Source organism: Teleopsis dalmanni, chromosome X, assembly GCF_002237135.1.
Source record: "Teleopsis dalmanni isolate 2A chromosome X, ASM223713v2, whole genome shotgun sequence".
Lineage (NCBI taxonomy): Eukaryota > Metazoa > Arthropoda > Insecta > Diptera > Diopsidae > Teleopsis > Teleopsis dalmanni.
Window position 1 is genome coordinate 52,776,646 of NC_051848.1, and position 11,928 is coordinate 52,788,573.

At 31.2% G+C, this 11,928-nt stretch overlaps 2 protein-coding genes across 2 annotated transcripts; both read right to left on the reverse strand.

Moving 5' to 3' along the window:
* Positions 1 to 701: 701 nt before the first annotated feature.
* LOC119689222 (dynein light chain 1, axonemal-like) lies at positions 702 to 1,600 on the reverse strand. Its single transcript, XM_038104003.1, has 2 exons — positions 1,243 to 1,600; positions 702 to 1,174 (listed from the first exon to the last, which is right to left on the reverse strand). Exons 1-2 carry the CDS (start codon positions 1,504 to 1,506, stop codon positions 869 to 871), a joined length of 570 nt encoding a protein of 189 aa, XP_037959931.1. The 5' UTR covers positions 1,507 to 1,600; the 3' UTR covers positions 702 to 868.
* Positions 1,601 to 2,891: 1,291 nt separating this feature from the next.
* Positions 2,892 to 11,440, reverse strand: LOC119689027 (glycoprotein-N-acetylgalactosamine 3-beta-galactosyltransferase 1-like). Its single transcript, XM_038103761.1, has 5 exons — positions 10,840 to 11,440; positions 5,027 to 5,677; positions 4,870 to 4,966; positions 4,525 to 4,803; positions 2,892 to 3,198 (listed from the first exon to the last, which is right to left on the reverse strand). Exons 2-5 carry the CDS (start codon positions 5,584 to 5,586, stop codon positions 3,004 to 3,006), a joined length of 1,131 nt encoding a protein of 376 aa, XP_037959689.1. The 5' UTR covers positions 5,587 to 5,677; positions 10,840 to 11,440; the 3' UTR covers positions 2,892 to 3,003.
* Positions 11,441 to 11,928: the final 488 nt, after the last annotated feature.

The following is an 11,928-nucleotide window of genomic DNA, read 5'->3' on the forward strand; positions in this document are numbered from 1 at the left end:
CTGCAGATCTAGGACAAACTACAAAAATACCGATTATCATCACCAAAGAAAGCCGGTAATGTGTTCCAAATCTGTAACTTGGAGAGGTCTCAAGTGTAATGGAATAAATGGTATGACAAATAATTTGTACCCATTTATAGAAGTGTGTGAATCATAAAAAAGAATATTTTTAAATTCAATCAAGCCATTTTTAATTACAAGTGATTGATTTTTTATTATAAGTTTCATAATATTCCACAAGTGACGTAGTTAGTACTCATTAATTTCATCAGAAATGTAATTACTATACTTAACTTACTGAAACACTTTTTCGTTGAACTAATTAGAAACCTTTACTTAAAAATTTGTCCCATTTATTAGCACATTTTGTCAAGGTTGGACACTATAACGTATTCTTCATAGCCTGTAAACTCTTCTATGAATATTAAGCAATACCTGTAATTATTGGTTCAGATTTGGATCTTACTTTTATAGAAACAATCCCATTTAAAAATTCTTGAAAAAATAACATAAGTAAATATATTTTCACCAAATCTTTAGATAGATTATATTACATTATAATAAAGTTCATAATCACTCTTTGACGTGTCAAATCCAGATATTGAACTCATAATAATATGATCATTAAGAAGATCAAGTTTTGATGTAATAAATGCTCCTATAATACTTAAAATAAATTAACTGCTTTTTTTGTATCTCTGTTTTCTTTATTAACACTTTTATGATTTTTTAGTACATGTTTATTTCTATCGAACATATCCGTACTCTGACAACACCAAGTCCGCACCTCATCATACCTCATGTACATACTAGAACTAGATTCTCATGATAGTTCCAGAAGTTGCATTACTAAGCGAATAATTATGTTTCAGTGCCTTTCTATACATACCGAAGGCCATTTAAGAGAATCACCTTCTAAGTACTTTAAGGTCGGCAAGCGTTTTTTTACCTCTGCTGTGAATGCATCTTCTGATAGGAGCTCCTGCAATGGATTACCCACAAAAGAAAGTGCTTCGAGTGGTAGAAGAGCCAAGCGATCAAATTCCTCCCAATCTTTTATATTATTATAAGCGATGTATAATAATTTTAACTTTTTCATGCATTCAATTGGTTTCAGGTCTTCGATATAATTTTGATTTATCCATAATTGCGTCAAAGTATTTGCCAAAACTTCCTAAACTCGTATTCGTATAAAAAATGCTATATATACTTGTAAATTATTTACGTGTTGCAGATACTTACAATACCATTTAATTTTCTGATTTTATTGTGAGATAGTATCAGTACTTTTAATTTCCTTAGAGCGCAAAGACTCGTAATGTGCTCAATCATATTGTTAGCAAGGCTAAGTCTACGAACCTCTTTCAGCTCTGTTAAACCAGAATTCATGTCCTCTATGGGTGGCCACTGAAAACGCAAATTGACTTCATGGGATTGCGATGCAGGTCGGTCGTATTTAACCTGCCAAATGACGATAGCGTCCTTTATTGTTGATGGTTTAATCATTTTTTATATGACTTGCAATTTAGATAAGTGTTTTAAGACCAAAACAAAGATATTTTATTGCACAATAGTTTTTATTACATATAATTTTTATATAAATTTCTATTTATGTTCATGTTTATTTTTTAAGAGCTTGACATATTTGTCGAAGCAAGTGAATTTTAAAAGTGAAATTTTTAAAATTAAAAGAAATATATATTTAACTAACTTCTAAGTTTATTGTTTCAAACTAAAAGTATTGAAAAAGAGAAAGTACTGGATTGAATGGTAAGTGTACAAGTGGACAGATCTGTTCCCTGATTACTAAGTGTTTCGATTTCTGGTGGTGTGTTGCTTTATAGGTCTGAAGAACCTATAATATCACAATAATCCATTATTTCTGCTCAAGTATGCTTTGGTGCAGATGGCCGTCACATCAACCTATTGTAACCTACTATAAAATCACCACAAAATGAAAGTATCTCTTAGAGAACACATAGTTAAGGTCTGGGGAAGAATAATTTTCGATTAGTTTGTCTATATTATAAATAAGAGAAGCAGGTACTTAATCGCAAAAACAACAAACTCTTAAATAATTCTTAAAAGACAAATCTGCTGCAATCAAACAACCAATTAACATAATAATCTGCAAGCAGCCAAAACTCTATATAAGGTAGGCAAACAACGTACATATAATATGTGAGCTGATGGACTGACCAAACACGTCACTAGTAATTCGGAATACACAAGTATAATATATCTGAGATGGGCGTTCCCATATTCTTATCCCATATCCTCATACAAAGTATTACCTCCTCTGTATATTTTTACTTTGAAAAATTGTCGGGACGGATTCACCAGAAGTGGTTAAAAAATTTTCCTTTAATATGGTCTTTGAAATTTTCAGATGTCCAACTTTTATTTCTCATGACTTACATTGAAGTATCAAAACCATGCTGGAATATGATAATATGGCACAATCCATTCTTACCACATTAGATGTGCTATACGAATGTAATGTGGCTACTAGGTTAGGTTGAAAGACCTCGTTAACACTTACACTTGGTGGTAACTATTTCCTGTTGTGCTGTCCTTACAAAAGAAAAATTCTATAAGATTCTAACTTATCTTCAATTCTTGATTTCTTTAAGTTATATAGTCTACGTTTTGTTAAAGCCTACATTAAAGATCGAACTTTAGTTTTATAAATATTTTACATTCAACATATATCTTTAGGACTGTTTTAATTAAAACTGAAAAGTTTTGGTCGCACCAAATTTAATGTGTTTTAGAATTCAATTTTCAATATATAAAATTTACTACTTATAATATATTATATAAACTATATCATAAATACAATTATGAAAATTATTATTTAAATGACTTATTATGACACTAATAAGATTTGGCACATTTTTGAGCATATAGAGTATTTGATATATACAAATATCTACGGGTGTATAAAAATTAAATGTCTTTGAATATGAATATGAAATCTTTGAATGGTTTCATTTTGTTTCATCAATTTTCGTTGTCAGATATTTCAGAGTTCCATTTCTGTAGTAAAGACGTCATGTTCTGCTTCTGCGGTAACGTATTGTAGGCGTGTGATATACCAAAGGGACGCAAACGATATACAAAGTAGTCCAATACGTAAAAAAAGGACGGTTGGATGTAATGGAATGATATCGCCAGATCGGAACAACAGTCAAGGCCCTAGAATATAAATGTATATTATAAGTAAGAATAATAAAAATGTGTATGTATTTGTAGATATGAAGTATGTGTTTTGATTAATAAAAAAAAAATTGTTATAATTTTTTCCCTTCCCTTGTTCAATGACTACACAAGTGGATTAAGGAATTGCCAATTGTTCTTACAAAAGACACGTCTCATTGCCTTCGTAGCGAGTAATGAAGCTTCAACTGTCGTTATATGTAGCATTTGGTCATCGGTAATGTGTAGCTAAAGAAAGCTTTTACCGCTCCTAAAATCTCCATGCGTGTGTTAGTCTCTAACTGTCTGGACATCATTTTACGTACATATTCTTATGTACGTATTCCTATATGTATGTATGATTGTACCTTTATGTTTTTATATTTTCATATGACTATATAACTTTAAATCAATCTGTCTGTCAGATTAAATGTGCATCTATATATACTTCTATTTGAATGATGGAAAACTAGTGTTTCACTTATTGATCCGTGTATGGTACACTGCAACTTTTAGTTAATAATTCAAAAAAAAAAACAATCAAAATGAATTTCACCTTTATAGGTATATGTTTCAGTAGGATTTCTCGAACTGTTCGAACCTTCAAAGATTTCGATAATCGAGTATGCTTATACTCGAGCATATCCCAGCACAATAATCGTTCTAGAATGGTCAAACGGTTCCAAAAGCGGTCAGTTCCCTACATCATTTGTCTGGACGAACCAACGAGTATTTTTTTATTCTGCCAACAGGGACTCAAGTGTCCTCAAGCTAGAACAACAAGATTAACTAAATGTCTTCTAAAAAGTCTACACAAATTATTCTATTGTATAAATTTTTAAAAAATAAACTAACACATCCTATATACCTATCAGAACCAATACATTTTGTATTAGTTCAAAGGAAAGACACGTAAAAAAAAAATAACTCCGATGCCTAAAAAATAAAAATAACTTCGATGCCTAAAAACTTTTACACAATTATTTCCCGAACTAAAGTTTTACTGATGTCAAAAAGGGTTAGTCAGTGAATTCTTAGCTTTCCGAAAAATCCTCTTCCAGCAAGCATTTACGTTGGATTCTCGTTGTTAGTACCGTCTAAGCCCGCTGAATAAACTTTAAGTTTCATTTCAACATAAAGTTTGTCAGAAGGCAGAATTAGTTTTTATTTCTAATTTTATACTTTTACAAACAGGTTCCTCTTTTCACACATTTATTGATCGTATTATATGTTTAAAAAGCCATATGTTTAATTTCTTATGTACAACTCTGAGCTTTAATATTTTCATCACCGAAATATTTTACATAACTTAGTACAAGAACTTACATCTTCTGTCGCATAGTATATGTAACGCCAATACCAATGTGACTTATCTTTTGGTATAAGATGTCCTTGTGGACCTGAAGGGAAAAATCGACCACGTTTTTGTTCATCTCTAGAGTCACCAGCAACAACACCAACATTTTGTAAACAGTAACCCATTTCTTTATCTTCAGATCCACCGCTACGCTGACGACATATTTTTGAATTTGGATAAGCCTTATTAACAAAGCGACGTAAAGCTTCTTTACTTAAAGCGTAGCCAGCACCACCAGACATATAACCCTATGAGAATTAAAATTTATATATATTCAAAGACATTTCTAAGTATATATCTTATGACATATTTACCTGTCGTACATGTGGTTTGAACTTACAACCAAAGTATACTGGTGATTCTGATGAAAATTGATAGAGAAATGCTCGTAGATTCTCCACAATAACATAACTAAAGAATTAAAATACTTATCTATCATTCTACTATCTTTCATTACATGAAATTACTCACGTATCATCATCAGCCTTTAAAAACCAATCTGCCTCATCCAAATGATGGTCGTATATATATTTGGCGGCCTCACGTGTCTTACGCCATAAATTGCCACGACCTTCGCCAACAGACAGTTTAACAGCACCGAGCTCACTGTCTTCAGCAGAGCTCATAAATATTAATTTGTTGCAACGAGAACCCCAGGTATTTTTAACATGTACAGCACGCTTGGCATGGTTATTTGGACTGGTGAGCACCCAACATAATACACGAGTTTCATTGTACAATTTATCTGCTAACGATTTATAATCACTCAAATTACTATCAGATATTGGCCATGTAGCATTTGGTATTTCCGAATCGGGAGCCAATAAGTCTTTAACACGTTCAGCGTAGTAATCATCATGTTGTTCTGGTGAATATGTTCGTCCTCTTGCACTTGTCCAAAGAGTTGTTTGTATTTGAAGGTGGGTGCAATTTGTGCTATATAATACCTGTGATATTATAAGTCCCAGTGCTATGCCGAATATTAATGTCAGAAATAACTTTAACTGAGTAAAGTTTCTTTGCAGTAGCATAATAGGATCAGATTTAATCCTTTTCCAATTCCAGATAATTTTTTGATAAATAAGTTGTTACCACCAAGTCATTTGATTTTCATCCATATGTCTAGAAAAAAGAGTATTAAAAATATATATTAATTAAAGAAAAATTTTGATGATTTTATAAACTGAAACTGTAATTTGTATAATAGGTAAAAATAAAAAATGCGCCCATTTACATAAAGAAGTTGTATTTTTATTTAAGGTAGAACTGCTCTTCATGAATATTATGCGAATTTGGCAGAACTATTCTTGGTCTTGCACATGGATTAAAAGCAGTTTTCGTAGGATATAGTACTTGGTGTAATATATATAAAGCTTTTTTCGAAATATTTTCCAAAGGTGTGTGTCATAATTTAGTGATATTGGCAGAGCAATTATAAGTCTGATATATGGATTATGCTTGTTGAAAGAAGACTTCGTATGATGAACGCCCAAACAGCCGAGTGGACAATAAATGGCAAAATCCAATAAAATGGATAAACATCGATAAACAGTCGACAGTATAGACTATGGTGTCTATATTTTGGATTATGCAGTTAATGCATATTGTCAGATCATTGTTGGTGTCAGATCCAATATCAATGTTTATGGTGTCCAAATTTTATAAAATACACTTTAAACTGATTCACTTTTACACTGGTTGAAAAGACATTCAAAAGTTAAATCAACAAACAATGTTCTGGTGCCATTAATCCGGTGAAGCACACGATAGTAGTAAAATTCAAAATAAATTCAAATTAAAAATCTTAGAATAACCGATGTATATATTTTATCTGTAATGGGAAGTAAGGATATACCCATATAGTCAAAAGAACCATGACTTAATAATTTTTGGGTTTTCCATATTTATTATATGGTGGATAGCTATGTATTTGTCACAAATCTTGGATTACATTTAAGAAATTCTGCGGAAATATTGCGCTTTCGTTTCGAATGCGTCTACAAAGCTATAAGTGAAGCTCTATTGTCGGTTTATTAATTACTGGTTACAGACTTTATAGGCAATCTGGTTGACTATCCAAAGATTTGTAAAAACACTCGTATCTTTATGTAGCCTTCTATGCTGAAATAGTGATCTGACTACAATCAGATTTCCTTCACAACATAATAACTTACCCTTCTCCAAATCGTCTATTTAGGGGAAAATATCTTTATTTTCATAGATTACTTTTGCATTTATATCATCAAGAATATATAAAATATCATCTTTTACTACTTGTTGCTTTTTAGAACTGGTTAGCGATTTATAGAATCATATGAAAAGACGCATATGCCTTGATGATCAACATATTTATAACACTCGTTTTCATTTTTGTATTAAAAGTACTGGAGATAACTAGACACCATTCGGTACTATTTCTGGTAATTTTAGAAGTTTTCAATATTTACAGTATCGGAGCATAATAATATTGTTGCATCACCTGCTATCTGTCTGTAGGGTCACCTGCAGGCTAAGTATGAATAATTTATTTTTCAATACTCTCGACTCGAATCTCTTACCGCCCAGCTATTTCTTTAGGTTTGGAAAGAACAGAAAATAGTCACAGGGGGCTAAATCTGGAGAATATGCTGGATAGGGTAGCAGTTCGTATCCCAATTCGTGGATTTTGGTCACGAATGCTTAATCAGCACACGAAATTCATTTTTTTCCATTTTTGTAAAAATTTACGAGGTTGTCTGCTTTGAACGGCTATCAGACACCAACTGAACGACGTGGCTTGCTCAAAACTAGAAGGTTGCTTACTGGTAGATTACAGCTGACGGAAACACTGTTGCATTTGGAGTAACTGCGCGGGAAATTCAAAAGTCAGTGACTTATCAAACCGCCTTGGTATATAATTTTATACGACGCCATACATGCCTTGATTTGGTAAGTAATTCAAATGATTTTTTAGAAGTATTCGTTGAACCCCAACAAATCTTCCTGACGACATATACATATATTAATTTAAGAAAGCACATAATCGAACAAATTCAGTGCTCTGTTTTTGATATACTTTTGCACACTCTCGAATCCTTGTACGTCTTCATTTCTGTAGAATATTGTGTAAGTTTCAGTATAATATTTTAATAAGTTTGGAGTTTTCTAATGGTGGCTGACGGAGCAATGCCATAAGTAACACATTCATAAAGTAGTTTAGGTGTAATTATTTGCTTATAAAGAGGAATTTTATACAATTTTGCGGGCATATCCTTGCAGTCCCATATAAAAATATGCATATCTACTCCTAATAGGAACAATCTCTAAGAATTTTTGCTGAGTAACACTGTTTTGACCAAAGTGACGAAGAAAGCCTCATTACTTAAGCTAACATAATTAATTAATAAGAGCTGCTAAAGCTGTTTATAGTAACGACTAGGTTTGTTCAAATTTCTTATGTGGTATACTGAACTATGATTCTATAATGGATGTCACAAAAAAATGTGGTTATAGGAGAGTTAAAATCTACGTTTAGTTTATTATTAAAAGTGTTCATTCTAATGTTGTTATTGTTGTAGCCGACAATGATCTATAAAGCAGATAACATGAAAGAAATTACAAAGATGTATACATTAGTCAGGATGTGGATAGATAATCTTAGTGTGTGCGGAGATATTCTTCCAAGAATAGCCGGGTCAACGTCTCAGAGCCACTCGTCGAATTCGAAAATCAAGTGCCGTTTAACACTCCCAAAAGAGACTGCAAAAGCTGATACCTATTTGGTTTGATATTGACTCGCTCGAATAACTCGCTTTACTGTAGTTCCTCATGTAAATTGATAATAATTATGGCTTCAAAACATGTTTTTGTACACTCCAAAAATATATAGTTATAAAAAAGTTACAAGTTGTATTTAATTCATTATTGATGGATGAACTCTGATGTTGTGATTATAATGACTTAAAATAAATTTCTATTTACATCAAAAAATAATATGTCTTTAAAAAGATTAATTCATTAATAAAAATTCTTAAAAATTTGTGTACTAATTGCTTACTTTCTGAAAGATTCTTTTCTAATAATGAACTCTGATATTGTGAATATACTCCAAAGAAGTTGGTTATAAAAGAGTTGAAATATTTAACTTATAGATTATTAATAAGAATGTTTGAGCCAATTTCAGTCTTCATTTAAGTCTCAAAACTGATATACTAGATATGAATTAAGTCCACAAAGTTGATAACTTTATCATGACGTCTGTCAATATTGACACTCGAGTTACAACTGTAAAACCGACAACGATAACTTGTTTAGAAGTCACCAATGCCCAGCCAGGGTTTTAACTAAGATATTCACTCAAAATTAGATTATGGAGTCGGTAGTGATGTGTTTTCTAATAAATTAAATCATTTTATTTCGATTTCCAGACTTTCGATTTGTAGTATCTTTAAGGTAAAATTAAGAAAAAAATATTGTGTACTCATATAGTTAAATAGGTTTAATGCAGCATTATTTCCGATATGACCATCTTTTAGAATATCTACACTGTTAAATAGGTTTAATGCAGCATTATTTCCGATATGACCATTTTTTAGAATATCTACACTGTTAGAAAAATCTCTTATAAACGCTACTGTTACATATGTTCAAAAACGTACCGATTTTCTTATGGAGTTTGACTAGATTTGCAAGTGCCGAACTCATTTGGGTAAGTTTAACATGAATTGAAATGACTATAAATGGGATAACAGCTGTATTTTATTTATTGATAAAAACTTATGCTGTTAATACCAATTTCTTGCTTTGTAGAAGTTTCTCATGTAAATGATGAACTGTTATATTAGGAAAATGTTACTGTTATATCAGGAAAATGTTACTGTTATATTTGGAAAACGTATTAAATTTATAAGTGTTACATCTTAAAGTTTCGAGCCATTACTAGGCTCAATTTGCTGTAGATCAAAGATTGACAGAATGAATTGTGATGCCATGAGTAAGCTTCAAAGAAGTTAGTTATAAAAGGGTTAATATTTGTATTTTATTTATTAGTTAAAACTCTTGAAGTTTTTTGTACTAATTATTTGCTTTGTGGAAGTTTCTCATGTACATGATAAACTGTGATATAAGGATTATGTTTCAGAGAAGTTGTCGTGAAAGGGTTAACATTCATATTTAATTTATTACTAAAAGTTATTTAAGTTTTTATAGTAATGGGTTGTTTTACTGTAGTTCACTTATTGAAAGGATGTATTGCGACATTATGGTCACATTGTTATAAAGTTTTATAAAAAACAAAACTTTGAATAATTAGCAAATTAAATAAATGAAACCTTAAAATAATTCTATAACAATTTTAGAAGTTAATCAAAAGTCAAGTACGGCTTCGGATCAGTTGGTTAAGATGCGCTGACTCTTTGCTTAAAATTTGGCAGGACACGAGTTCGATTCCTGGTACATGCAGTCTCAAAAAATAATTATTTACGAATAATTAAATACAAGAATTATTTCCAAGATCACTGATGTTGGGTATTTGGCAATACTCGAAACAACTGTATGGTCAACCAACAATTCAATTAATTAAAATAATATAAAATGAATTTTTGTTGTCGTTGTTCACTGTTTAAAAGACTTCTTTATAAGTTGGTTATAAAAGGGTTATTTAATGAATTGCTCTTTTTGTTGTAAATCCCTTATTAAAAATATGAACTGTGGCGTTATAGGTACGTTTGAAAGAAATTGGTTATAAGAGGGTTAATATTTGTATTCAGTTGATTGATCTCTTTGTTGTTGTTCCCCTATTAAAAGGATGAACAGTGACGTTATAAGTACGCTCCAAAGAAGTTGGCTATAAAAGGATTAATATTTGTATTCAATTAATAGTTCTCTTTCTTGTAGTTTCCCTATTAATGAACAGTGAGTACGATCCAAAGAAGTTGATTATAAAATGGTTAAAGGGTTATTCAATGAATTGCTCTCTTTGTTGTACTTTTCCTATTAAAAGGATAAACTGTGACTTTATAGATGCGTTTTAAAGAAATTGGTTACAAGAAGGTTAATATTTGTATTCAGTTGAATGCTCTCTTTGTTGTACTTTCCCTATTAAAAGGATGAACAGTAACGTTATAGGTACGCTCCAAAGAAGTTATTATATAAAAGGGTTAATATTTGTATTCAATAAAATGCTGTCTTTGTTGTAGTTTCTCATATACTACATATGTATATTTATATGTAAATAAATATTCATAATTTTAATTGATTTTTGTTTTTTTTTCTGTTTTTTTTTTGTTTTCTCCACTTGTACTTACGCTTAAAATTAAAGATATATTTTGTTAATATTAATAAATTCCGTTTATTGCTTTAACTTATTATTAGGATTTTAGAAATTATCACATTGTTAACTTATAAACATCACAGACCCGGCACAGCACGGAGATTGAATCTCAACTGATAACCACGAAAACACGATCGATCATCATGATTCAATAAAACACTCACTGACCGCGTTTAAACGCCTACAAATTGGCGGCTTCTAGTCGTTACGGCTGTAAAAATTTTATGACCGTACAGTCTTCCACAGCTTTTAAATTAATTGTTTGTTATTGATAAAAATTTTTCACAAACGCAATATTTTATTATTTACTAAAAATAACACAAGACACGAGAATTAGCAACAAATTTCACAACGCCAGTTCGTCAGCTTGAAATCTTGAAGCTTGAAAGCCTTTGAAATTTGCTTATTGTCAGCGCAGCAGCAAAGCAACAACAAAGGCACAGCAACTCTGCTTCAGAAGATGTATTTAAAAAAACAAAATAGAAAAATGTGAAGTGAAGGAAAAAAAAAAAGTAAAATCACTTTAAAAAAGCATTCTACAATAAACAAACACAACCGCGCGCTTGCGTTGTTCGCTAAAGACTTCAGGCCGAAGTGCCATCACAATACTGCTGCTGTCGCCGCCAACACTGGCAAGAAGCAGTAAACAGCACTTAACAAATCGTGCCGGCACGAACCTAATAACCCAACAAGCCGAAAGCAAAAGATAATTTAACAAACAAAACAATGTCGTCATAATCATTATTATCAACATAATCATCATCATCAATATCATCATCATCGTTGTCATCGTCATCGTCATCGTCATTTCAATCCAAGTCAAACCAAAAATACGACTTGCACAAAACATGATCGTATGCGTCGACAACGCCATCAAGCGACGACACATGCAGAATATGAAATCGAATACTAAAAAAATGCTTAAAACAACAACAACAAAATGTAAAAAAAAAAACAAATTACCAAAAAAATATTTCAAAAACTTAGTAAAATAAATACAAAGAGTAAAATATGTATGGCCTTTTTTTTAAAAAACTGTCATATACAAACAAACATTTGTTAT

What these genes read in the sequence shown, in the direction of transcription:
- LOC119689222 (XM_038104003.1), bottom strand. Translation starts at nt 1,506, where the DNA reads ATGATTAAACCATCAACAATAAAGGACGCTATCGTCATTTGGCAGGTT. An exon ending in TCAGAAAATTAAATGGTATT is followed by an intron (nt 1,175 to 1,242) that starts GTAAGTATCTGC and finishes ATACGAGTTTAG; the next exon opens with GAAGTTTTGGCAAATACTTT.
- LOC119689027 (XM_038103761.1), bottom strand. Translation starts at nt 5,586, where the DNA reads ATGCTACTGCAAAGAAACTTTACTCAGTTAAAGTTATTTCTGACATTA. An exon ending in TTAAAGGCTGATGATGATAC is followed by an intron (nt 4,967 to 5,026) that starts GTGAGTAATTTC and finishes TTAATTCTTTAG; the next exon opens with TTATGTTATTGTGGAGAATC. An exon ending in TCAAACCACATGTACGACAG is followed by an intron (nt 4,804 to 4,869) that starts GTAAATATGTCA and finishes TAATTCTCATAG; the next exon opens with GGTTATATGTCTGGTGGTGC.